At 44.4% G+C, this 27,613-nt stretch overlaps 2 protein-coding genes and 1 long non-coding RNA gene across 6 annotated transcripts in view; 2 read left to right on the plus strand and 1 right to left on the minus strand.

The window, feature by feature from the left end:
* On the minus strand, positions 1-20,964 carry SUPT7L (SPT7 like, STAGA complex subunit gamma). Of its 4 annotated transcripts, none has more exons than XM_043543517.1 (5): positions 20,837-20,964; positions 19,358-19,949; positions 10,707-11,031; positions 7,781-8,018; positions 1-1,220 (listed from the first exon to the last, which is right to left on the minus strand). In XM_043543517.1, exons 2-5 carry the CDS (start codon positions 19,768-19,770, stop codon positions 958-960), a joined length of 1,239 nt encoding a protein of 412 aa, XP_043399452.1. In that variant the 5' UTR covers positions 19,771-19,949; positions 20,837-20,964; the 3' UTR covers positions 1-957. The 4 variants fall into 4 exon arrangements, with proteins under 4 accessions (XP_043399452.1, XP_037751485.1, XP_037751486.1 ...); XM_037895557.1 differs by lacking the exon at positions 20,837-20,964 and adding an exon at positions 20,660-20,790 and having other exon boundaries at positions 19,358-19,954; XM_037895558.1 differs by lacking the exon at positions 20,837-20,964 and adding an exon at positions 20,660-20,787.
* LOC122465158 lies at positions 15,863-16,997 on the plus strand. Its single transcript, XR_006289771.1, has 2 exons — positions 15,863-16,580; positions 16,721-16,997. It is a non-coding gene; the product is annotated as an uncharacterized LOC122465158 (long non-coding RNA).
* The window catches only part of LOC102942567 (solute carrier family 4 member 1 adaptor protein), a 23,765-nt gene continuing 17,116 nt past the window's right edge, over positions 20,965-27,613 (plus strand). The window contains exons 1-4 of the mRNA XM_037895556.2: positions 20,965-21,525; positions 24,551-24,743; positions 25,514-25,636; positions 26,660-26,720. Coding sequence (XP_037751484.1) covers positions 20,965-21,525; positions 24,551-24,743; positions 25,514-25,636; positions 26,660-26,720 — 938 coding nt within the window. The remainder of the gene's footprint in view (positions 21,526-24,550; positions 24,744-25,513; positions 25,637-26,659; positions 26,721-27,613) is intronic.

The raw sequence follows: 27,613 nt of genomic DNA on the forward strand, positions 1-27,613 counted from the left end.
TCTTATTAGACACGCAGGAGAGTTTTATTTGTTTGGCTTCTATTTCTGTACAATGAACATGAAATACAATCAAGAAAGAGAATTAAGACCATAACTGTTATATGAACAAACAAAAACAATGTGCCTGGAGCTTGTTCTTTCAGAAGATTAATGTGCAACTGTAAGGACAAATATGAGGCTCAGTAAACCTCCCTTGAACCTCCCAATGGGTTATAGCTATAGAGCTGGTTTAAGCCAGAGTTCCTACTTGACTCATGATCATTCCAGCTTTTGTTAAGAGAGACACTTAATGAATCAAATTAAAGGCTCAGAGTTGAACATCATCTGTGGATCCACAATACAAAAATAATTATTGCCATCAATCAGCTACGCCATTTTAAAAAAAAACAGGAACCAAAACAGAAGCTATTTCAAATTGTCAAGATAGCAGCTTCAAACAGGGCAACTCAGCTGGGTTGAAATTGCCACATACAATCCAACAAAATAAAGGAAGCTGTTTATTACCAGGGCCAGCGCTAGGTAAGGCTAATTGCTCCTGGTTCCACTTTGAGAAGCTCACTGTCAAGATGCAGCCTTGACCCCTGCCCCCCCCGGCTCAGTGAGTATAAACAGCCACTGTCAACAAGACTACTAGCCTGCTTTCTCCCCCGCACTCCCACCCTGCCAGAGATCTGGTGACACTGCCATGTTTGTAGGATGGGGATGGGTCCCATTTTGAGTTCTCCTGCAATCTCGTGGATGGGGATACAGAGCAGAGCCCAAGGAAGAGGAGTCGTGGGCAGAATGAAGATGGGTGGGTTGACGTGCACTGCAGATCGAACCTCACATGATAATTTCACAGACTGTCCCCCAAAACTCAGGGCCAGCCCTGTTTATTATAGTCCACGTGGTACCAAGGGCCTGTTGGCTCATTTCAAGCCATGAGCAGGATTCGAAAAAAAAAAGCCCTCTTCCCTTTCACATCTTCTTCATCTTCTTCTTGCAGCGTTGGTTGAAGACAGGTGAGGATCCCATCAGGCTATCAGGGGAATGAGAACCATAACTGCTCTCGGAGCCATGGGGGCTCTGTGGCATCCCAGCTTCGCTCATGCCTGACATGGGCTCCTCAAAGACGTCACTGCCTAGGACCCCATGCCCATGAACATTGCTCTCCTCACTTTCCTGAGGCTCCATTTTCACCTGAGCCAAGTTCCAGAGAGGGGAAGCATTGACCTCGGCACCTGGAGAGAGAGAGAGAGAGAGTACTCATTAGTCACCTAGTAAAGAGTGCATGGGAACAGATGTACGGGTGCAAAGGACAGCCCGATCAGTGGAGAAAGAGCAAGAGCAGGCTAACCCCTAAGGCTGGGCTCATGAGGCTGGAGATAGAACAGCTGTGAAACAAAAAGACAAAGCATATAAAAGCAGTATTTACTTTGATCACCTTCCGCTTAGAGCAGGGGCTGACTAAGCCCCTTGCCTCTTTTTCAGTGCAGCCATCCATGGAATTTCCGAAGAGAATGAAGAAAAGGAGTACTTGTGGCACCTTAGAGACTAAGAAATGTATTTGAGCATAAGCTTTCGTGAGCTACAGCCCACTTCATCGGATGCATGCAGTGGAAAATACAGTGGGGAGATTTATATACACAGAGAACATGAAACAATGGGTGTTACCATACACACTGTAACGAGAGTGATCAGGTAAGGTGAGCTATTACCAGCAGGAGAGAAAACAAACCTTTTGTAGTAATAATCAAGGTGGGCCCTTTCCAGCAGCTGACAAGAATGTGTGAGGAACAGTGGGAGTGGGGGGAATAAACACAGGGAAATAGTTTTACTTTGTGTAACGACACATCCACTCCCAGTCTTTACTCAAGCCTAAATGGTGTCCAGTTTGCAAATTAATTCCAATTCAGCAGTCTCTAGCTGGAGTCTGTTTCTGAAGTTTTTTTGTTGAAGAATTGCCACTTTTAGGTCTGTAATCGAGTGACCAAAGAGATTGAAGTGTTCTCCGACTGGTTTTTGAATGTTATAACTCTTGACGTCTGATTTGTGTCCATTTATTCTTTTACGTAGAGACTGTCCAGTTTGGCCAATGTACATGGCAGAGGGGCATTGCTTGCTCGTGATGGCATATAACACACTGGTAGATGTGCAGGTGAACGAGCCTCTGATAGTGTGGCTATTGAATGAGTCAGTTTTAGAAGGGCCAGGCATCCTCCAAGAACTCAGCAGCATCAGCTAGTGCCAAGAGCACAGGGCTCTACCCAAGATGCCCAGGCCCTCCATGGAGCCTGGCCTTGGAGGACACAGCAGTATCACCATGGGGTGATGCCTTGATGGCCTCAGCAGGCCCTAAAGTGCCAGCAGTGCCGGACTCCAAGCTGTTCTATGAAGAGATGGGAAATGGGGGAATCCTCGACTCAGTGATTCCCTGAGGCCTGCTGAGCAGATGCTCTATGGTGGGAGGCGCTGTTTGAGGGAGCTGTGGGTATAGTTTGTATTTATTTTAAAGGAACTGATCATTCTAGGTAGGTGCCAACTAGGGATAGTCTGTTTAGAAAGAAAAACAAACAAACTAGGCAGCAAGCCCTAAGATGACCTAGGAAGGAGGAAGAACAGTTGTTAAGGAGACCAGGAGTTCATAAGGAATTTTAAGAGTGATTGGTTTAAATAAATGTTATAAACATTCTTCATTATTATTGGTCATGCACATTGTTCACCCACGCCACTGTCTGATGTTCTTAAAGTCACCTTCATCTTCTCTCCCGCCCTTCCCTCTTATTGTTTGTTACACTCATTTTCTTGCATCTTCTCTTCAGTTACACTGAGTGCTTCAGGTTAGGGACTGTGACGTCCTAGGTGTTTGTATAGCACCTAGCACAATGGGGTCCAGAGTCTACTTGGGACTCTTGGGTGTTACCACAATGCAAAATAAAAAGGTGGTAATAATTTCTTCCCAAAACTTCAACCAAGAAGTCCTTTAGGAGGTCAGTGAAAGCTGGGTTAATGGACCACCAAACCTTTGCCCATTTTTCATTTTTATGATGGCATTTTGTGTAAGATTATATCCAAGTTGTTTTTTTTTCCCAACACAGTGATGGGTGGATTTTGTTTTATTTTAATTTTGTCCTTAAGAGGGATAATTATAGATTTTGTTATTTCTGCAAATTTATTTTGAAAGAAAAAAAGACAAAATACCCACTACCGCAACTGATACTAATTGGGCCCCTTGTTGAGAGTCTTAGCATAACAACCAAGGACTGAAGGGAGACTGAAATCCTGTCTCGCTCCTCACATGTGGTCCCTGGACGTCAGGGTTAAATTCACATGAAAAATAAAATGTAGATGCAAACTAAGAAGCCAGCTTGGGATATTTCCAAACCTAGTTTGCAGACTCAAGAGGCTTACCTCAAGTTTGAATAAGCATCTAAGCTTCTGGGTGCTGAACCAAACATTTTGAACTTCCCCTGTTACTAGCAGTTATACAAAGAGAATCCTTCCATTAACATCACAATGGTGTTTGCATTGTAAACCTTCCACAACTGCTTAGCCTAAACCAGGGCTGAGGGAGACCCTATGTGGTGGGCATCAGGCAGCACAGGCTGTGCTGGTCTAGGACAGGGGTGGCCAACCTGAGCCTGAGAAGGAGACAGAATTTACCAATGTACATTGCCAAAGAGCCACAGTAATAAGTCAGCAGCTTCCCGGCCCCGCTCCTAGCCCCTCCCGCACACTGGCAGCCCTGCTGATCAGCACCTCCCCCTCCTTCCCCACACCTCCCAATCAGCTGTTTTTTGGCATGCAGGAGGCTCTGGGGGGAGGAGCAAGGGCATGGCAGGCTCAGGGGTGGAGTGGGGGCAGAGCCTGTGGCAGAGCCAGGGATTGAGCAGTGAGCACCCCCTGGCACATTGGAAAGCTGGCGCCTGTAGCTCCAGCTCCGGAGTCGGTGCCTATACAAGGAGCCACATATTCACTTCTGAAGAGCCACATGTGGCTCTGGAGCCACAGGTTGGCCACCCCTGGTCTATGAGCTAGACAGCCAGGAAGAACTACAGGGCCTATTGGTGTCCAGAAGCTTCACTAAAAATCCCCATTATGTTCATTTCAAGTGAATCTACCCTCTTCTCAACCACGAGGATACATCATTAACATGCTCTCAGGTTTAAGGCTACAGTCCCAGTCTAAGCAAGAATCGGAGGGTTTCCTGCTTTCACCAATGTTGATTCACCATTAAGGCCTATTCCCTTTAGCTCCCTTTGTCACTGAGTGTTGTCACCAATGAGTAAAACTACTTAACGTTTACACAGGACATTTCATCTTCAGAGCACTTTAACATCAAAGCACATAACAAATTAACGGATTAATCCTCACAACACTCTCACAACATGACAAGGAAATAGTATTCCAAAGTTTGTCTCCATTCCCCCATCTGCAAAGAGATGAAGTGATTTGCCCATGACCACAACAAAGGGCATACTCAGAGGCAGGATTAGAACTCAGGAGCCTCCGGCTCCTAGTTTTGTGCTCAAACCACTGGACATTGCTGCCTTCCTAATAGGCTCATTCCCATTTTGAAGATGCTTATATCCTAATTCCAGTAGTTTCCTCTCCCTCCATCTGATGTTATGCACTCAACATTGCCCAGCTCCACAGTGGGACTCCTTTAGAGAGATGTGGTTTCCAGCACACAGAGGCCCTTGTGCAGTGAACAGGGATTTTCAGAAAGGAATAGAACACTTATATTCATAAGTAGAGAACATCAATCTGATATCAGAGGAGCACAGGGCATTTAATATACAGCTAGTATGTTATCCTCTGGGTCTCAAGTGGTAAATGCTAATACCGAGCTTTTCAGATGAATCAGTCATAATCCATTACGGCACCAGAGTAGTTCACCATTCCCTCTCACACAAAATAAGAGCACTTCACATTTCAGAGGCACTGCAGAAAACAATACAAGTTCCCAGCAAAACATCTGAGGGATTTATGTTTTTTAAAACTCAACAGTGTGTTATTCTTTAAACAACCAGTAGACTCTGACGTCTCCCCTCACTTGGATTAAGGTTAATAGAAGAGACCTCATCACTTTTATCTGGGTTTCTGAGTGTAACACTTATTTCTGCGGGGAATGGCTGAGTTCAGGTGGTTGTATATACGAATCAAAACACAGGTTCTTTGAGTGTGGGGGTTCTTCAGAATTTTCCAGAGAACGCAGAGTCGGTGCATGGTGCTGGACTGAAAGCCATAGATACTGAAACTTGTATGTAGATTCCGAACAGGTACAAACACAGGCTGTAGTGGTACAAGATTCTCCCACACTGCCAATCAACGTGCCTCAATTCTGACCTGGAGCGATGACTTCTAGGAGCAAGAGGGGAGTTCAGTCTCCATGGCCCAATCAGGCCTCGCTATCATTGCTGAAGCTGCTAACTGGAGTGGTGGTTTTGTGATGTGAACACTCATCTACTAGAATGGAACAGAGTGCTGCCAGCCCATTTCACGTAAATGATCAAATATGGACACAAGAGCAAATGGATATAAACCGGCCATTGGGAAGTTTAGACTTGAAATTAGACGAAGGTTTCTAATCATCAGAGGAGTGAAGTTCTGGAATAGCCTTCCAAGGGAAGCAGCGGGGACAAAAGACCTATCTGGCTTTAAAATTAAACTCAATAAGTTTATGGACGAGATGTTATGATGGGATAACATGATTCTGACAATTAATTGATCTTTAAATATGGATGGTAAATAGGCCCAATGGCCTGTGATGGGATGTTAGATGGGGTGGGATCTGAGTTACTACAGAGAATTCTTTCCTGGGTACCTGGTTGGTGAATCTTGCCCATTTGCTCAGGGTTCAGCTGATCGCCATATTTGGGGTCGAGAAGGAATTTTCCTCCAGGGCAGATTGGAAGAGGCCCTGGGGGTTTTTCACCTTCCTCTGTAGCATGGGGCACAGGTCACTTGCTGGAGGATTCTCTGCACCTTGAAGTCTTTAAACCAGGATTTGAGTACTTCAATAGCTCAGACATAGGTGAGAGGTTTATCGCAGGAGTGGGTGGGTGAGATTCTGTGGCCTGCATTGTGCAGGAGGTCAGACTAGATGATCATAATGGTCCCTTCTGACCTTAATATCTATGAATCTAAACAGCAGTCAGAAGGTGATGATCAATCACTACCAACTTGGGACAAATGAGCTGTAAGTCCCATTAACAATTTTTGACTCAACCAGTTCCCCCTTCCCTCATTATTTGTGTTCTTGTTCTTATTCCTGGATCAAAGAATGTGAACCACAATTTTTTGATAACATGAAGTTCTGGCCTTGAGTCATGAGCTACCTGGCAAGTTTGATTAGTGTGTTCAGTACTGTAAAACTTCACAGAATACTAATAAAGTAGAAGCTCCCCACAGCAGTCAGCTGGTAGAACTAAACAAGCCCCAAATAATCCAGCAACAGGCATCCTCAAGCAAGCTCCTCATTGCAAGTGAAACTATTCCTGTGCTGTTCGTTTCAGGAAGTGGTAAACTCCTGGCACCACCTCAGAAAAGGAAAATCAACTGAATCCTTTTTGTAACTGTTTATTCATTAGGAATTAGAATAAAAAGCAGCTTTTTTTTTGTTGCTTCATATACAAAAGGGAAGTCTGTTGGCCCTCCTCTTATACACATTTTACAAGTGTTCAAAAGTATTTTCCCTTCGTTATACTGGATTGGCAGAAGGTTACCCTTATTCAAACATATACTACCATAATTCTACGATAGTAGCAGCAAACACTTGAGTAATATCATTGTAAGTTGCAGTGCTTGAACCATTACTGTAGAACAGGGGTGAGCAAACTACGGCCTGTGGGCTGCACCCAGCCCATCAGACCTTTTAATCCAGCCCTCGAGCTCCAGCTGGGGAGCAGGGTTAGGGGCTTGCCTGGCTCTGTGCAGCACCCGGAAGCAGTGGTATGTCCCCCCTCCAGCTCCTACATGTAGGGGCAGCCAGGGGGCTCCACATCCTGCCCCCACCCCAAGTGCTGGCTCTGCAGCTCCCATTGGCCAGGAACCGTGGCCAATGGAAGCTGCCGAGCCAGCATCTGCAGATGGGGCAGCACGCAGAGCCGCCTGGCCGGCGCCACACCTCCACATAGGAGCCAGAGTGGGGACATGCCGCTGCTTCCGGGAGCTGCTTGAAGTAAGCGCCACCCTGAGCCTCAACCCCTAACCACTTCCTGTGCCCCAATCCGGAGCCCCCTCCTGCACCCTGAACTCCTCATTTCTTGCCCAATCCAAGAGCCCACACCCCCTCCTGCACCCCAACCCCCAATTTCATGAGCATTCATGGCCCATCATACAATTTTCATACCCAGATGTGGCCCTCAGGCCAAAAAGTTTGCCCACCCCTCCTGTAGAATATAACACCATAAGGGCTCACATGCTTCCATTGACTGTAGCCATTGCTGTAGAATATTTTCTACTGTATACTTTTTATGCTGGCACAATGGCTGCTATCATTAGAGTAACATTAGTGCAAACTCTGCATCTTGCAGTATTACTGCAGAATACTCCTATCTATTTTTGTGGTGTAAATCTCTAGCACTTCATTAACTACATTACATTTTGCTCCCTGTTTTGTATCTTGTATTTGTGCAAGGTTTTAAACAAATCTCACTGCTGCTTTTTAATTTAAAACGGAACCCTCCTCTCACATGACCAAAAACAACTCCCATCAGCTGTAGCTTTGCTAAAGTAAAATACATGAGGCCATTTGGAAAAGCTGAGGGAGTGTTTACAACAGAAGGCTGCCCCTTACCTGTAGCCTGCGGGGACGCCTCTACTTCCAGATTGGCAGAAAAACGCTCACTCTGAGCTCCAAGGACTCCCACAGGCAAAGACTGGTCGCCAGATGCCAGATCTCCCTCCAGCTCCTCACTTATGGGAAAGGTGATATCACTGACTGGCTCCTCCTTAATCTTCACAGGTTTTGTATCTTCTGCTGCCTTTTCAGGGTTGACAATCTTCTCGTACTCTTCGGAGAGCTGCTTGCTAACCTGCCAGTGATCATTGGAGACACAAAGGCTGGAGTTTTCAGACAAAGCAGTGAAAGCAACTGTGTTACAGTGTTCCCTCTCCCCAAAAGATCACTGGTTTCTAATCAAAGGAAACAGGTACTCGAGCAGATATAAATTATACACATTAATAATAATTATGATGGTTTGTCCTTTCAGAACTTCTTCCATCTGATGATTTCAAAGTACTTCAACGGGGTTAATTTACTAAGGCTCCAATAAGTTATTCACACCTGTCTGGTGAATAAGTATCAGCAGCCTTATTTCATAGATGGGGAAACGGGGGCCCAGAAATTAACACACACATACACACAATCACATAGCAAGTCTGGGACACAACAAGAAATAGAACCCATGTGTGTCCTGAGTCCCACTCCTAAACTTTAACTACTTAACTTCTGAGCTGTCTGTCACCATTTTTAATCACAACCTACAGAACCTGGCTATCTTCTGTTCAATCAACAACAGAAATGCAATGAACATTTTCTCCCGCTATTTCAGTGAAATGAATATAGGGATGAAATTCAGCAGCAACCCTTCACCTCTAGAAACTTAGGTTTTTATCAACCGTACACCATCAATTAAGTGAATTTTGCAGTCTAAGTCTAGCTACTACTAGTACTTGTCTGTATCACACATTTCTGTAATGTTCAATAGCCTTTTGCTCCAGATAGGCCCAGGTTGGAATTACAGTGACTGTTAAGGTCTAGACTGAGGTGCAGTGGTACTGCTGTTTTAAAACAAAACCTACTTCCTCATCTACACACACCCTGAAGTAGCAGAGGTTACTGCAAGTCAAGAGTGAGCTGTAGTGAATCATAGAATATTAGGGTTGGAAGGGACCTAAGGAGGTCATCTAGTCCAACCCCCTGCTCAAAGCAGGACCAATCCCTAATTTTTGCCCCAGATCCCTAAATGGCCCCTCAAGGATTGAACTCACAACCCCGGGTTTAGCAGGCCAATGCTCAAACCACTGAGCTATCCCTTCCCCCTCCCTGGCTTACAGCTATGCAGGAAACCCAGACCTCAAAACAGCAGGGAGTGCTGTAGGTGGGGACTGATATTACTACCTAAAGTCCATCTGTTTTATAAACATTTACATTGAACTAAAAGGTATTCATAATGCAAAAAGAGTCTTTTAACTAATACAATCAGCATTTTTGAATCAAAAAAATCTTTTAGTGAAGAGGAATCCAGATGATGTAGCTTTTTTGATAAACATCAGAACCACTAACAATTTATATGCCACTGACATTTGCAGGTCTCTGATTTATGCAAACTCTGTGCAAGTCACAGGGTGCCATGCAGGAAGAGTGTGGGAGTGCAACTGAGCTGCTCCAGAAGTCTCTCAAATACCAAGGTAGGAAGCACAGAATAAATCCCTAGGAAGCTCAGACCAGACAGATTTTGCCTCAGGTCATGTACTCTACAGGGGGTACAATTCTCCTCTCAGTGAGCCTCAATATTATTCTCCTTCACATTCATAGCATTACATGAGTACATGAAGGGGAGAATATCTTTATGTCTATGTCACTAAAACAATATGCCAGCGTTTAACTCTGGAAAAACTAGTTCAAAAGAAACCAGCTCCCTGCAGGGGTAACAGAAATTTATATTGCATTTTTCACTCCAAAGAGCTTTATCAAATCTGGAGTTGGTTCAGCATTCACCGAAAAATGCAGCCACTGCTGGGAATAGGAGGCAGCAGATGTTTAACAGCTCACAGAAAAACTACATGGCAGCGTATTCTCAGACTGAACTTTCTGTACAGTTTCAACAAACCACCTCAAGTCACAAGCTATACATTAAAATTAGGTTGGTTTGTGTGCTCACTGCTTTACATTACTAAAATACAGCTAAACATCCCATTGACCCACAGAAATAGAAATCAAGTTGATAAATCGGTACTGACTTTTTTCTTCTTCTGAATTTTTGTTTACATGGAAACTGTTTCATGTCAAGCTGAACACTGTTTAATGCACTCTGTCATTCTGATAAATACCAGGGGCTTTCTAGTACTATGCATATCTCCTCACTCACTGCATGATTACCATTCTATTCAACTAGACTCTAGAGAACCTGAGGAAATCAAAGTATCCTGTTTCTGTTGTTGGATGGTTTACACAAATCCATGGAAGATCAGATAAATTATGGATCCAGTATTTGATGTAATTTAATCACAAATTCTCTGCTTGAATAGGCTCTCTCTGTAGAAGAATTTACTTGTTTGATCATCTATTTTCAAACAATAGATCTCTTCAATATTAAACAAGTTGTGGGAGCTTCTGGTGGAGAAAAGAATTTGGGGAAGATCCCAACAATTTTCCTTCCTTATCTCCTTCTTTGAGCTGACTCACTTTTCTGAAACACAGCTTCCTCCCAGGCCAACCACTCGCATACTTCTAGATCAGCAAAAGGGTGGACAGCTAAGGGGCTTCCTCCCTTAGAGGGCAGGCATGCTACTACCACAACGCTCCTAGCCCCCTAGCAGCCCACATGGGGAGGTTATTGCCTTCTGGTTGTTTACTAAAACCCTCCCTGACCCCCCCCCAAAGTAAGAGATCTTGTTGCACGTTAATTCACTCATCCAGACAGTTCTCTATATAGCAACAAGAGATTGCACTGGGAGTGTCTTTCATTAAGCAGCATTTTTTACATCTCTATCCTCACCTGCAGCATGTAGCTGTGATAATCCTTAATGCGATGCTGCCAGAACTTCTGCAGAGAGAGCACGCTGCCAATGCCCACTTCGTGGAACACCTGTTCCATTACGTCCGGGAAAGGCGTCTGCCCAAGCCGAGCTTCTCGGTCTACAGTGAAGCGCAGCAGCTTGGTGAACTTCAAGCAGTACTCATGAGCAATGTCTGTCAGGGTCTCCAGGACGCTCTCATTGGCACACTCGAACCCCGCATGGGCCAGGATGGTGGCCATGGACTGGTAGAGAAGCTGCCGGCAGGAGGTCCAACTCAGCTCAGTTACTGGTTCCCCTTTCCCTCTAAAAGCAGAGAAGACAACATGAGCAGGCCTTTGCCCACCTCAGGAAAATGGGGAAGAGGAAAAAACTGTTGACTGTTAAAAGGTCTGTGCCATTAATTTAGCAGAGGTGACCTGACCTGCAAAGGAAATGCAGTTGGGTTTGGGTCCCTTATGGCATCTTATGTATGGAGGAGGCCTGGAAGGTTTATGGCTGCTTTTTTTTTCCTTACAAATATCAAAAATGTCAAGTCTCATCTTTCTTTTTTATGCTAGAAGACTCCTGGGGTGACTCAAATGCGGACTGAGCTTTCTCAGCCCTTAATTAAACCAAGAGCTTTTATCCCAGAGGTCTGAATTAAACAGGTGCTAAACACACAAAAAAGGAGTTTTAACAACATGAATGCAAATCTCTTCCCCTCTTAATCAGGTTTCACTTCTTTGTTATCTCTAATGTCACAGGCCTATTAGCTCTCCAGTCATCCACAGAGGCTTCCAAGACAGACAAGATGTAAATTTGTAATGTACAAAAACCAAGCAGAGCACACACACTTTGTTAAATCAAAGTATACACAAAAAGGTACAAGCCCATTTTTTCCATGTCACCTCTAAGCAATGCACTTGGTGCTATGGAAGAAGCAGGAAGAGAGAGACAGTACAATTTGCAATGTAACACAAAGCATGCTGGAAGATCCAGAGGAAGGTGCTGTCTTAAAACAAGGGTTCACAGCTTGCGGGTTGTGACCACACTGCCCTTCCTCATATTGCTAAATGGGAGAGGGGGGTCCTGGCTACATCCCAGCTAGATGGGAAGCAGAAGGTAGGAGAGGTCCCAGTATGGGAGAGGTTGAGAACCACTAGCTTACAACATTTACAATATTCTTGTAATGAGTGGGTGAGAATTTTTTACTGAGGTGGGTTAGTATTTGAGAGTTTCACAGGGGAAAGAAAAGCTTTGAAGAATTTGAAAGACAAAAGAGCATGTGTCTGGCCCAACAGACTTTAAAATTCATAGTTTCTGTTCACTTGGTATGGTTTTTGTTTGCTTTTTAATACTTCACTCAGTTCCAGTGGTTAAAGTAGACCAGTCAATTTCACGTTTAGTTTCTGATCAGTTTCCTTTTCTGATCTCCTTACAAACCCAACTTCCTAATTCCTCACCTCCTCCACAAACACTTGCACCACCAAGCGTTTCCAATGACTTGCCACCAGTTGATACCTTACAGATATCATCTGCTAACTGCTTAGTGGCTTACTTAAGATGAGAGATTGGTCTCACTGCAGTGCCTAGCACGCAGGTGTCTACGCCATAGAACATCCATCACAACTGGCACCTTTCAGTCTCAGAAAAAATGCACGGACCTCAGAGCTTCAGCTCCCCTCTGATCCTTAAAAAGGGCCCCCGCAAAACAGGGCTGAGCCATGGTATGTGTGTGTCAGGTAGTGAGAGGGAAGCTTGCACTATTGCTATCAGTACCAAAACCCTTCTGTGGATAACTAGAGGGCTTCATCATTTGCCAGGTTCACAACTCCACATTTTTCACTAGTATGAAATGCTTTTAAATAATGAAGTTAAAGAAAACAATTAATAGTACAGGAAAAGCCTCAGTTCAAGGTATTACCTGGGAATAAGAATAGTTGTGTGGACCTCAGGTCATTAACTCCTAGTTATTAATCTCTGTGAAGTGACTCACCTGGATTTTTATTTAATTATGTCATTTGCCTTAGAATGGAAAAAACAGAACCTCTAATACACCAATTGAAAGATCATCTAGTTTCTCTGTAGCCCAAGCATCATCCATGCTGTTTTGTACCCTTTTTGTATTGTCCTACTCTTCAGTAGCTCACGGAGAGCCCTAGGCCTCTTACAACATCAACACAGGGGCCTAGTTCTCCATTTTCTTCCACAGCGGGAGAGAACCACTGTCAAAGCCAGGGACTGGTCCTTTCTTTTTAGGTGGGTAGAGGGGTATGGTTAAATATAATTACTAGCTGTCAAATGAGGCACTTTGCAAGCTTAAACTAATACACTAGAGACATAATTCAGTTAGCCCATTTGGGATACACCACCACCACCTCCAGCTACTGTTTAACAATGCACAGCAATATTTAGCAACAAAGAAGAATGCTGGAAAAGAACCTAATTACCCAATTAGTATGTGGCCAGGACACTGAGGTCAAAGAATATAGTCAATCTAAAATCTAACCCATTTAGAGAGAGAGAAAGAGACAGAAACAGACAGTTTCCAGGTACTGTGCCTCTCTCTGTGTATCCATCCCAATTTTTGTAGTTTTATGAACACAGTTTCCTGGTTGCGTTTTTTGTTTGTTTTTGTTTTGGTGGGTTTTTTCCCTCACAGGAACAACAGGAGAAGATGATTAACGAATTAGTTATACAGGGGAAACAGTGAAACTTCCCATAAACAAAGTGCTGTCCAATGTAAACAGACTGGGGGGCTGGGGTCGGGGAGAGAGAAAATTCCCCCACTCAACTCCTTTGAGTTATACTCATATTTGCCCATGCTTGTATCAACAGGAAAACATTTTCAGGCAGAAGAGCGAGTTTTAAATTGCACATGTCCCTGTACCAACAAACCTCTGCAAAAAAGGCCATAAGATTTTTTATTTTATTTTTTCACATGGCCATAACTAGTAAGAACCTTGGCTTTACACCTCATTCAAAGTTTGGCATCTCCAGAAACACAGCACTCCTAAACACTTATCTCTACTGACTTTGACAGCAGAATGCCACTTCCTACAGCTTCTAATGCTTTCTAAGAAGTCTCCCATCCAGCTACCAACCAAACCTGAGCCTGCTTAACACTTAATCGGTGTCACATAGCTGTGAATAAACAGAAGAATCTTTACCCCTAAGATTTAGTCACTGTGGGTTGGCAAGCACCAGACTTGCAAGTGTGCAATTGGAAAGCTTAGAATGTGATCATCTCTGCAGAAGAGGATCTAGGCTATTTTCAGTTACCATAAATACTATGAGATACTGGCCCATTTGACAATAATAAATCCTCACTTACATCAGAGATCTACATAAAGATCTAGGAATACCTCTACGTTTTTATGGACCACCACTGCAGGAGACAATACGGAGGAAAAACCATCTACCCAAACCAAGAATATATAAACTGAAATGCTGTTTTTTCCCCATCCCCGTCAATGGGCCCATAATGTACAGAATATCACTTTAGAGCAGACTGACAAATGTGCCAACTCAGATCAATCAAACGTAACCTTCAGAGTGAATGAGGTTGCCAGCCTCCTAAAATGACACATTTTCTGTGGCAGTCTCTTAACATGACAGCATGCCATCTACGGCTCCCATATGAAGTAATCAAAAGCATTCTTGTGTCCAAGCCACTCTCTAGCAAGGCCATTTCCTTTAAAGGAAGGAAAATCTGGTGGGCCCTTTCCTGTTTAACTAGCGTGTTAAAGTGAAAGTAATTGGGCCAATTCAATATGTGGAGCAACAACTGAGCTTTACTCATGTAAAATAATGGAAGGAAGTCATAGGTTGTCAAAAGTGAGCACTGAGCTAGCAGCAGGTCTAGGGAAAGAAAAGACTGCTTTCTCATAAGCACTTCAATTTTATGAAACATTACACTGCTGAGCTGATTTCTACCAAATGAGGTGCAAAAATTCCCATCACTTGAGAACCATTTTCCCCCCATGCAAAAGAGCAAAAGATGATGCTGGAAAAACAAGGGTAAATTAGTTACAAAGTGTGCTGGAGCAGTGGTTCACAACCAGGGGTACATGTACCCTTGGGAGTACAAAGAGGTTTTCAAGGGGGGTTCATCAACTTATCTAGATATTTGCCTGATTTTACACCAGGCTACATAAAAAGCAGTAGCGAAGTCAGTACAAACTAAAATTTCATATGACTTGTTTATACTGCTCTATATACTATACGCTGAAATGGGAGTACAATATTTATATTCCAATTGATTTATTTTATAATTTTATGGTAAAAATTAAAAAGTAAGCAATTTTCAGTAATAGTGTGCTGTGACACTTTTGTATTTTTAATGTCTGATTCTGTAAGCAAGTAGTTTTTAAATGAGGTGAAACTTGGGGGTACACAAAACAAATCAGATGCCGGAAAAGGGTACAGTAGTCTGGAAAGGTTGAGAGCCTGTGTGCTGGAGAACAATGATTACAATAAGGGGAGCTTTGCTGGGGTAGGGGACTCTTTTCCCTTTCTGAATACACCTCTTTTTTAGTGTCTCCATTGTCTTTCACCTGCCTGCACCCAATTGTCTAGGGATATCCAGCAACTGGTATAATTAGTGCTGATTTCACCCTTGGAAAACTGACTAGTTCCCAGGTGGGTTATATACCTAAACTCGCTGGGTTTTGGGGATAAACTGGGGTACTAGTCCAGAGAAAGAGGGCTGATCTGCTCTGCATCCCCCAGTCGCTATTATCAGAAATCCTAATCCTCAGCACATTCTCCCCATTGAAGTTGCCACCCCATTGTAAAAAATCAATTCCTAACCATTAGTGGATACTTCCTGCCTGCTGCCACTCCCCAACCCGCAAGGGGTGTGGAGCCTGCACCTCAACCAGAAGGTCAGGGAGGCAACTAACAGAGTCAGAGAGAACAGCAACGGAGGCCAGCTAAGAAACCATCTACTGACAAGTGAGAAAAGGCATCTGAGATGCTTTGTGGGGAGAGGGTGAGGGAGTAGGTTGTGTCTCTTTTGAAGATGGTTCCATGGCAGTTGGAGGCAGACAGAGAGAAAACTAGCAGTCATGTTATGGTAGAAGTCTCCAGCTCAGACAGTAATTATAAGTCTGCTTGTGGTGGGGCAGCAGCCCCACCCCTATGAGAGATTGGGCTAGAGCAGGCCAGAGCGGCTGCGCAGACTGGCAGCCAATTAGGGAGGGCCTGTGGGAGAGCCAATCAGGGCCAGGGCTCAGCCCTATATAAAAGCTGCCCAGGAGCAGCCTAGGCAGTTGCTCCCAGACCTTCAAGGGAGAAGGTCTGTCTCCTGAGGGAAGAATACCTGGACAGTGCAGCATAGGCTTGGGGGAGCTGAGGAGAGCTCCAGCCCAATACCTGCCAGGCTGCAGGCCCTGACTGGAAGGGCCTAGAGGGTGCGAGGGGCCAGAGGGGAATTAGCTCAGGGAGGATAGATGAGCAAGAGACAAGAAGGAGGGCAGGGAGGCTGCTGCTAGAGGGTCCCTGGTCCAGGACCCAGAGTAGCAGGTAGGCCTGGGTCTCCCCCCAACCCCTTTCCCCTCACATTGCGTGCACCTGGCTGACTGCAACGTGCCCCACACGTGAGAGGCTAGACTTTGGGTTGTGGTTGGCCAATGCAGCAGAAGTGAGCAGAAAGACTGTTGTTAAAAGCCCCCTGCCCCTGGAAGGGTGTGAGGATGGACTAAGGGGCACTGTTGGAGGGCAGTGACCAGAAGCGGATATTGCCGAGCAGGAAGCAATGTGGGTCCGGATACCAATAGGGGAGCAAATGATGGATGGGATATCACCAGCAGAGGGCACCCTGCAGAGGACAGAGCTAATTCCCAGACGTGCCAGCGGGAGGCGCTGTGGTGGTGAGTCCCAACCCTGTCACGCTGCTATACATTAAACTTTCAATGCTGAGAACTTAACCCTCTGTTTTCAGTTCCTACACCAATGAAAACCTTCTAGTCTTTCTTTTTGTAAGTGTATATACACACTCCATTTCCTCTAGAATGACTGTTTTTACAGTGGATAAAGGAACTGAAATAGTTCAGTCAACTGATTAGTCTGATACTACATCTCTGGCAGTGGAACACAATGGATGTTTCAGAGGAAAACATAAAAGCTAACTGTATCATAAGGAGGAAAAGACTTCCCTATCTCTGTTTATGATCATCTTACACATTGAAGAGGAATAAGGGCTGATACCCTTTGTACTTTTATTCTAGCTAGTGCAACTACAGCTGCTATTTTTATTCACATAAAATGTCTATACAGCAGATTTTCTCTGTTCTAGGCTAGAACAGAGAAAAAAGCATACACTACATGGACCTTCAAGTTCCTGTTCTGCAAGAGTTTAAAACAGTTTAATCTGTGAGGCACACAATTAAACCATGTTTTGCATTAAACTCCAAATTCACCGCATCCCATTTAAAAACTCCCTCTTTATAATCCACAAAACATGTCACTCCCAAGTTGCACTGCACCAATTTTTCACAATTCTGTCCTTAAGCTTTCCCAGGTGTCTAACTGCTATAAATGTTGTTTCCCTCGACCATCCTCAATGACTGTAGTGGACAAGGACAGGGTTGGGGTTCTGTTTTTATCAATAACTATCTTAATTACTCTAAACATGAAATGGATTTACATTTGTCTAAACCAAAGTGAAATCTGATCAAAAATATTTTGAACCTTTACAATGAAAGCTCAACTGAAGGAAAAAAAAAAAGCTTAACTCATCTGTGAAATGAAACAAGTTAGAATGAGTTAGCTATGCAAACTGCATGCAAAATCAAACAAGATCCAAGTAAGCCTCCCTTGACTTCTCATCTTAGGTTCCTGAAGAGCTCTGAAAAAGGAAGTCAGTAGGGCAAATGCATTAATTGCATCTAATGGTTAAACTACATGACTACGAGTCATGATCTAGGCTCTGTTGGGAACATGAGTTTTTTTTGAGTGACCTTGGACAAGCCACTTCACTCATACGCCTCTGTTCCCCATTTGTAAAACAGGGATGATGCCCGTTTTTGCAAGAGTACTACAAGACTTGATTCACTGATATTTATAAACCACGAGGACATAAGGCACCATACTGAAGTACATATTACTGTTACTATTTTTTAACTTGATATAAACAACTAAACTATTTTCTGATGTAATTCGCTTTCCCAGTCTTATCTTTATTCAGCTCACCTTTTCTCTACAAGATGATGATGATCTTTCAAAGTGATTACTCAAACAGTGCCCCAACATAGTGTATGGTGGGAACTGCATTACTACAGCTAGGACTTTCCAGTTCACTGGCAATTTTAAAAAATTGTTTTGGGTTGAACCAAAAATTGTTTTTTAATTTTCAGAAAATCCAAACAAATTGTTTAGTTTCAGCAAAATCAAAATATTTTGTTTTGATTTAGACCATTTAACATTTGACTTAGTTTTGTTTCAAATAAAAAAACCACAATATTGTTCCGAAGATGTCAAAACATTGATTTTTTTTCTCATTTTTTGCTTGGTTTTAAACCAAACAATTTGGCAAAATCTATACAAACTGGAAAAATATTTTGGTGTTAAATCTGCATTCCTCACTGGAAAAAAAGTTTTGGCTGAAAATTGTCACCCAGCTCCACTTTCAAGTAAGACAAAGTAGAATTCTTAACCATTTGTGGTCATTAAAGATCCCACAGCAGGAGTAGGAAGGGTGTTAACCCTGGGGTCCTATCTGAACCCAATTGGTTAATCACTTTCTGTTGACCTAAACTTCCCCTATTTCAATAGAAGTTGTTGTTCTCACCTACAACATGTATGGAGTGGCTGCTACCTTATTCCACCTAAGAACATAGTGTATTATAATGGTGAGAGAGTGATCTCTGTAAATAAAACTCTACAGTCTGTAAAGCACCTCAGCATCCTGTAGAAAAAGCACTTTCTCTTGTTAATGTAGTGCTGGCAAAATAAAGATTGCTGTTGGAAAACCCCAGAGATTGGACCCCTATTATTTACCCCAAAAGAACAGGTAGAGCAGAGGCAATATAAGTTTCCTACAAACTGTCCCACTTTCCCTCTGTTGGAAAAGCCAGTTTTAGGGAGAAGGGAATTCAGTGTCCATGACCATACAATTCTCAACTTCTTGATAATCTCAGCAGAGAACAATGCCAACTGTGGTGCAGGGAAGTTTATGTTGTGTAGCCATTAGGAACTGGAGGGATACCATCAACTACTTTCATCATTACAGGCCACTGAACAGCCAAATGCTCACATGTAAGGCTTATAGACTTTCAGCCATTACAAAACTAAACTGGATTTGAATCAGCAACTGGATTTAAATGAGGAATCTAAAGATGAAAGACTATCTCCCGTGACAACCCATAATTGAACTTCTACAGCTCCTTCCATCAGATGTCAAAACACGTTTATAAACACTAAGCCGCACCCTACTGAGACATAAATTAGAATTGCTAACCGCATTTTACAGATAGGAAATGAATACAGACAAGAGTAGAATTCAGGATTTCTGACCTTAGTCTCCCTCCCTCCTTAATGATCCTCTGATAGCCACTCCCCAAAAAGGATCCATCTGACTGACTCTGTACATATAAATTTGCCTGACTTCACTGCAGCAGAGACTTAATCCAATGTGACACCAACACACCTATAAAAGTCGCTCTCTGGGTCACTGTGCCTTAGCTGAAATGGCATTTTGGGGGTTTTGCTATCCAGAGGAAGCAGGTCATCAGGGAGGGGTGGGGAGGCAGGACAGGATGGCAGAGGCTCGCTCTCATCCGTCTTTATGCCCTCCACTTGCTGCTGGTTCTGGGCCTGAGCCATGGCGATGAGGCTGCGCAGCCGTCTGTTGTGCTGGATGAGCTGAATGGTGTGAATGGTGAGGCTACAGGGCTCCGAGGGGATGTCCAGCATGGTGGGTGGCCTGGGCTTGTTTGCAGAGGGCTGATGTAATGGAGGATCCTGGACTTCCACAGTGCGAAACTCCCGCTGAAGCAAATCAAAGGAGCTACGGTTGGCCTGACTGGTCGACACTGGAATCTCACCCCAATATCGCAGCATTTTGTCACAAATAAGGTATAGTACCTAAAGTAACAGACTTTTGAGAAGACAGTGGGCTTTTGATAGAAGAAACAAAGGAGTTAGGAAACTCCAAGCACCCTTCCAGTTATCAACAGCAACAACTTCTCATTCAAGGACATGCTGAGAAGTATGGTCTTCAGAACACTTGCAAGATGGTGCTGTTCTTAAGAAAAAGAGAGACGGATGTAAGGTTGTTTCATATTTATAATGCAGACTTTAGTTCTCCCTGACCTAAAGGAAGAATTCACAGGAGACCTGACAACCCACTCTGCCCTGTCTAGGGGGAAATTTCAGAAGTTTACAAGTTCAGTGGGTCCCAAATCCACTGTGTGTGTATGGAATTAGCTTCTGGGGTGTTCGGTGATCACTCATCTGAGCACGCCACATCAATCTATTTTCGGTACGCCAGAGCAGTAAGACTTTGGAACAAACCATATGACTTACTGCCTTAGTTTACTCCCTCCCCGCCCCCCCCCAGCCGGCGGGCCTGGTCTATACCTCCCCCCGCCCCCCCCCCCGGAGACGGAGCCCCAGGCTGGCTGCAGAGGCACGAAGTATTCTTCCCAGCAGCGCCTTGCACTTGTGCAGCGCTGTCCCCCGCAGGCTCCCAGGGGCTTTCCAGACCTTAGGGAAGTCCGGGCCCCGCACGCGGCTGCACCGTGCTGGGGGCGGCAGCCCGCACTGGCCGAGAGGGGCCGGACCAGGACCGCGCAACGAGTCCGTGGCGAAGCCCGGGAGCAGCCCCCGGAGCTCTGAGCGCTGCGGCCCGGCTGGAGGGGAACCAGGGAGCGGGGCCCGTAGGTCAGGCTGAGCCCTGCGCGGAGCACAGGGGGAGGGGCCGGGACAGAGGATCCCGCCCCGCCCTTACCGAGCCCCGGCCCGCAACAGACGCCGGCCGCCTCCCGCTGCGGAGACCTCGCAACCGACCGACTCCGACTTGCCCCTGAGCCGCTGACCCGGATGCAAACGATGTTCCGCCGCGGAAATGGCCCCCCGGAGTCCCGCGCTGCCCGGAGGGTGGGGGTGTTCGCCGCGCTCTTCCTACCCCTGCTTGTTTGGTTCCGGGGCTCTGAGCCCTTGCGGCGCTGAGACGCGGGCGGAACCCGAGCTGCCGTGGAGCAGGTTTCCGGGGGGGGGGACCCGCTCGGCTGGTGGCGGCTGAGCCCAAGAGGGATGGAGCCGGTGGCCGAGGGACCCGACTTCGGGGCCTTCAAGAGACCGGCGCTGCCGCCGGCGGTCCCGCTCCGCGGCAAGGAGGTGGGCGCCGCTCCCCGGGACGCTGAAGGGGAAGCAGCGGGTGAGGAGCCGCCGGCGGAGAGCCCGCCCCAGCCCCGGGAGCAGAGCTCGGCCCCGGGCCCCCTCCCCGCCGCGGCCCTGCGGCCCCGCTACCAGGAGCCGCCGTGGGGCGCCTGCCCCCCGGCCGAGGCCGGCTACGGCCTGGAGACCCTGAAGGGCGGCGTCATCGTGGGTACGCTGCGCTTGGAGGGCAGGAGCTGGTTCCTGGTGGGGCGGCTGCCGGGCTGCGCCCTGGCCCTGGAGCACCCGTCCGTGTCGCGGCACCACGCCGTGCTGCAGTACCGCGGCCAGGCCCAGCCCGGCTTCTACGTCTACGACCTGGACAGCACCCACGGCACCTTCCTCAACAAGGCCCGGCTCCCGCCCCGCACCTACTGCCGGGTGCGCGTGGGGCACGCGCTGCGCTTCGGGGGCAGCTCCCGCCTCTTCGTGCTGCAGGTGGGTGCGGAGCGGGGGCGCTGAGAGCCATTGACCCAAACGGGTAAATCCTGTATAGGATGGGAACCACTTCAAGCCAGGGAGTGCAGCGGCGCCTCTAGTTCCAGCATCTATGGTACGGGGGGGGGGGAAAGTTGTCTGTGAGCTGTAAGCCCCCAAAACTGTCCCCAGGCAACACCAAAAATGCCTCTGAAAGTGGGGCTGCACTTGCAGTGATGCGCAGAGTACAGACTGCGTGCCCAGTTAGCACCGGGATTAATTAACAGCAGCACTGCTTTAGGGAATAGAGCAAAGTTCCATATGTACCTGAACCTAGGTATGTGGCCTGCAGGGCTCTACCCACCCAAACCATGCCCTTCGGGTCTACACTGCTATTGTTAGCTCTGTAGCATCCTACTGCCACCCTTGTAGCTACACAACATCGGACAAGTATGGATGGAACCTGCCTTTCACTGTAGTGGGTACTCATTCATATGGTTCCTGTGCTCTACATGCTGCCCTGAGTGTACACAGAGTCTGACTCTCACTCTTTGCAGTTACAGCTATGTTATGCAGTTATGCAGTTATGTCAAACCCATGTGTTCAGAAATCATGAGTTAAAATTCATGACTCTTGAAAAAATATTTCAGAGTCTCTTTCTTAGTCTTCTGGCTTCTCAGCATTTAGTGTGCTCTTGGGTCACATTTTCAGGCTTGGCTTTGCAACCATGAAGGCAAGAAACTCACTTTTTAAAAAAGTTGAGTCTCTCACGTTCACGTGATTCCAGGAACTGGAGCATTAAGAATGCACTAGACATTGTAAAAACATAAGAACGGCCTTACGGGGTCAGACCAAAGGTCCATCTAGCCCAGTACCCTTTCTTCCAACAGTGGCTAGAGGGAATGAACGGAAAAGGTAATCATCAAGTGATCCATCCCCTGTCGCCCATTCCTAGCTTCTGGCAACAGAGGCTAGGGACACCATCCCTGCCCATCCTGGATAATAATCATTGATGAACCTATCCTCCATGAACTTATCTAGTTCTTATTGGAACCTCATTATAGTCTTGGCCTTCACAACATCCTCTGGCAAAGAATTCACAGGTTGGCTATGCATTGTGTGAAGAAATACTTCTTTTTGTTTGTTTAAATCTGCTGCCAATTAATTTCATTTGGTGACCTCTAGTTCTTGTGCAGGGGTTCTCAAACTGGGATTCGTGAGCTGTCAGCCTCCACCCCAAACCCCGCTTTGCATCCAGCATTTATAATGGTGTTATAAATTAAAAATGCTTTTTTATATATTTAAGGGGGGTCACATTCAGAAGCTTGCTATGTGAAAGGGGTCACGAGAACACAAGTTTGAGAACTACTGTTCTTGTGTTATGAGAAGGAGTAAATAACACTTCCTTAATTACTGTCTCCACCCAAGTCATGATTTTATAGACCTCTATCATATCCCCATTAGTCGTCTCTTTTCCAAGCTGAAAAGTCCTAAGCTTATTAGTAGCTCCTCATGTAGTAGCTGGGCCATGCCTCTAATTATTTTTGTTGCCCTTTTCTGAATCTTTTCTAATTCTAATATATCCTTTTTTGAGATGGGATGACCACATCTGCATGCAGTATTCAAGATGTGGGCGTACCAGGGATTTATATAGAGGCAATATAATATTTTCTGTCTTATCTATCCCTTTCTTAATGATTCCCAACATTCTGTTCACTTTTTGGACTGCTGTTGCGCATTGACTGGATGCTTTCAGAGAACTATCCAAGATCTCTTTCTTGAGTGGTAACAACTACGTTTGACCCCATCATTTTATATGTATAATTGGGATTGTTTTCCAATGTACGTTACTTTTCATTTATCACCTTTCAGTTTCATCTACCATTTTGTTGCCGAGTCACCCAGTTTTGTGAGCTCTTCACAGCTCTTCACAGTCTGTTTGGGACTTAACTATCTTGAGTAGTTTTGTATTGTCTGCAGATTTTGCCATCTCAGTGTTTACCCCTTGTAAAAGCTATAATAAAGTTGCAAGAATTGGCAACCCTGAAATTGACCAGCTTTCAAACTGACAGCATCCTTTTAAGGACACTATTGCATGTAGCTTAACTTCCTTATTCAGCAACTTAAGAAAATAGGTTAGACTTGTGGGAAATGGGAAGGAATTTGATTCACCACCTGTAAAAATGCTCTCTAATTGGCTTGGTTGATCATTAACTGGAAAAAAGAATCACCTTCTGAAATATAATGTACCAGTCACTGCTCAGAAACGGAGCATCAAACTAGATGGAACATTTTTGTTGTTGTTTTATTATTTTCTCCAAAGTGACAAGTTAGCTATATGGTCCTGTAGTGTAGATTGCATGAGGAGTGCCTTTGTTGTCTTCATTGTATGTTTAGTTCTTGCAGCAAGATATGTAGTGAAAGAATTGGATGCATATCTTGGAAAGTTGCATTTTTGAAGAAAAGCTTGCATGTGCTGCTTTGGCAAATGCAGACTTTATGAAACTAATCTAAATTAAAAAATCAAATTTAAGAGTTAAAATCTGTTTTTGTTGGGGGGTTTTTTGTGTTAAAAGAAAAAGGAACTAAAGCAATCAGTTTCATTTTCTAGTTTAGCTGTATGATATTTCTAGGAGTTAAAACACTAATGCCTAACAGTCCAGGAAAATTTTTATTAAAAGTAGTGATAACAGGCTCTTTTGAGGCCCTCAAAGGGCTTCATAAGCATTAGTTACTCATACTTAAACACACCCTTGTGAATTAAAGGATATATAGGGGTCACCTGTCCTACCATTAAAATGCAGCTACATCTTGAATCGAACGCTGCATCTGTAATGCTGCTCGTCTGTAGACAGGAAATTAAATCTACTGTGTCCGGTAGCAGGGGATTTAGGGTTGTGGAGTACAATAGGTAAACTGAACTTTTTATTAAAAAAAAATGTAAAGAGAGATTTACAGTATCCTAGAATAATTTGCTTTTCTGTTACAAAATGGTATCTTTTCCAGATGCACTCTTTAAAGATATTGTCTGTGTCTTGTGCTGCAGGGACCTGAGGAGGATCAGGAGTCTGAGTCCGAACTAACTGTGACTCAGCTGAAGGCTCTGCACAAGCAGCAACAGGCAAAGCTAGAGAAGACAATGTTAGGCGAGGACTCAGATGAAGATGAACAAGAAGAAAAGGAAGAGAAAAGAAATGAGAGCAGTCAGAGTAATGATATGAGTTGCTCATGGGGAATGGGTAAGAGATATTGTACCCCTGAATAAAGTTGCTAAAATAAGAGCTAAAGTCTTTTGAGCAAAAACTAGAGAGATGAAAACTAAGCATTGAATTCCAGCTGCAGTGGTGTATTATTATGAGAGCTTTTTGAAGACAAAAATAATTTCCTTTTTATAAAAAGGATTGTTTGTGTAAGTAAGTTTGTGTGGAAGAGACAGAAGGAGATCTATGCCCAAACAAAAAACACAACTTTAAGGTTCTGACTTCAAACCAAAAAGGCAAGAAACTAAGAATTGAAGTTTATGCTCTGTCCTTAACTTCTGCTATGTTGTGTATATTATTGCAGCAAATGTAATGTATACAATTGCTGGAGACCACTACACAGTGGAGTTAGCCCTAACTGAATTCTTTGCGTGTGTGTGTGTGTTTGGCAGTAAGGTTGGGTTTTCTAATTTTTGTGGTTTAATTCTCAAGAAAACCGACCCTCTCAAGTCAGCATATGAGAGCTGACAAAGTGGACCATAATTTTAAATAGCTAAAGTTCCAATACTTTAAGTATGTCTTTAAAATGGTAAACTACTATTATATACTTAACTTTTATATTCTTTTGATAAGTTACCCTCACAGATTCACCTGCCTTTTGCTAGTAAGGTTAAGCAAAACTTGTTATACAGGGGTTTTTCTGAATTGCGGCTCATATTTTTCACACTGATGAATGCTGAATTTTACTTGCATCTCTTCCCAACCTCCTTTCCTATTTCATCTGCACTTCTGTGCATGCTTTCCTCCAGGGGAAGATGCCGAGGAAGATGAAGTTGAAGAAAATCCTATTGCCATAGAGTTTCAGGAGGAGCAAGAAGCCTTTTATTTGAAGGACCCTAGGAAGGCACTGCAGGGTTTCTTTGACAGGGAAGGTATGTGTATTGTGTCTGTCCTTTGTCAGCAGAGCATTTCCCGATTATGGCATCACCACATGCACCACTAAGTATTTCTTCACACAACGCACAGGCCAAGACTATAACAAGGTTCTAATAAGAACTAGATAAGTTAATGGAGGATAGGTCCATGAATGGCTATTAGCCGGGATGGGTAAGGATGGTGTTCCTAGCTTCTGTTTGCCAGGAGCTGGGAGTGAGCGACAGGGGATGGATCACTTGATGATTACCTGTTCTGTTCATTTCCTCTGAAGCACCTGGCACTGGCCACTGTTGGAAGACAGGCTACTGGGCTAGATGGACCTTTGTTCTGACCCAGTATGGCTGTTCTTATATTCTGAGTTCAAACTTTGTTCCTGGCTCCCAGGCTGGGAATTGTGTAAGCACCTTGAATCATTCTTGAGTGACACCCCTTCTACAACCAACTCTCAAAAGTAATGTTTAAGGGATCCAAAGGCCTCATAGTTCAGACCCATCTGATTAGGGGATGGTGGTTGTGATATGAGGCTTTATAGGAAAGTATTATAGAGCAGCAAAAACAGAAGGCAGTGACAACTTGACGTCAATTTAAAATCATTGCTGGTAAAGTATGCAGATGACTCGAATATTGGTGGAGTGTTAAATAATGACAGCTTGCTTCTAAGGGGGATCTGGATCTCATTGTAAGCTTGGCTCCCTTTAACAGCATATGTTTTAATATAAGAAAATGTAAGATCACAAACGATGAACCAAGAATATGGGTCGTTCTTAGGATGTGAGGGACTGTGTTTGGGAAAGTCATGACTCAGAAAAGAACTTAAGGTCACAGTGGGTAACAAACTGCCCAGGATGTTGTGGTGGCTAAGAGCAAGTCCAATCTGTTGATGTATAAGCAGGGGAGTATCAAGCACAAAAGGGGTTATTTTCCTTTAATCCTCGCTATCGTCCCCTACCACAAGTAATGGTTGCTGGTTTTTACAATGTGGGCAGCTGCATCAACTTTTTTCTTTATTTCCTGTACAGGAGAAGAACTAGAGTATGAATATGATGACCATGGACACAATACCTGGCTCTGCAGGGTTAAGTAGGTATACTATGCATTGACTTTCTGAAATTAGAGGCTTTCCTTTCAGTTTCACAAGCAGAAACGGAGAGAGTCATTTGTTTGATTGGTACATCTGCAGCTGAGACCAAAGTGAAATTAGGCTTAAGCATTGAAATTGAAATAGAAGGATGATGGATGGATCATTACCTAGTTTAGTGTCTGTACTCTTTCCCTAAGTCTTTCTTGCTTACGTATTTTCCATCCCCCAGGAACATCAAATTGTGACAACTCTTTCAGTTGTCCCTGCTGTGAGAAACACAACAATTTGAAATATTATGCGAGGAAGAATTTAGCTAGCAGTATCTCACAAACTAATGGAGATAGAAATTCATGCTTTATAGTACTTGAAATCTGATTCCTTTCTTTCAGATGGTATAAAACAGTGGTTTCTAGCTTCAAAGGCTCTTCAGAGAGGCCACTAACATCTCATGTTGGTGTTGGTGAGGGGAAAGCAAGATTGTAATTGGAATGATGTGACATTTAAGGACTGATAGCTTATGACCAAATAGAATAGCTTGGAATGGCTTATACCATTTTGAGAATCTCTGCTCCAGTATGGCATAATGTTAATTTCTAGCATTGGTAATTTACAGGACATGAGTGTTTAAAAGTACTTTGGGGCCTAAATTAGTTCCTTTGGCTTGTCTGTGCTGTTTTGCTATGGCCTGGGATTGGATATAGGAAGTCCTGTTCCTCAGGCTAGTTAAAGATTTGCCTGAAAGTTTTTTGGAAACTAACTGGTTTGACTAATGTTGTAAAAAATTGTAACATGAAAATATTTACTGAAAAAGAGAATAGCGTGGGATGGAAATAGTGATGTCCAACATAAAGAACATAGGAGCCTAGTAGTGTCTCAGCGATGTTCTGTAACT

This window comes from Chelonia mydas, chromosome 3, assembly GCF_015237465.2.
Source record: "Chelonia mydas isolate rCheMyd1 chromosome 3, rCheMyd1.pri.v2, whole genome shotgun sequence".
NCBI classification, from domain to species: domain Eukaryota; kingdom Metazoa; phylum Chordata; order Testudines; family Cheloniidae; genus Chelonia; species Chelonia mydas.

Coding starts and splice junctions, on each gene's coding strand:
- SUPT7L (XM_043543517.1), bottom strand. CDS start 19,770: ATGCTGCGATATTGGGGTGAGATTCCAGTGTCGACCAGTCAGGCCAAC. Junction 11,032..19,357: donor CCAGAGAGCGACTTTTATAG/GTGTGTTGGTGT, acceptor CTCTGCTTTTAG/AGGGAAAGGGGAACCAGTAA. Junction 1,221..7,780: donor GGCGTCCCCGCAGGCTACAG/GTAAGGGGCAGC, acceptor CTCTCTCTCCAG/GTGCCGAGGTCAATGCTTCC.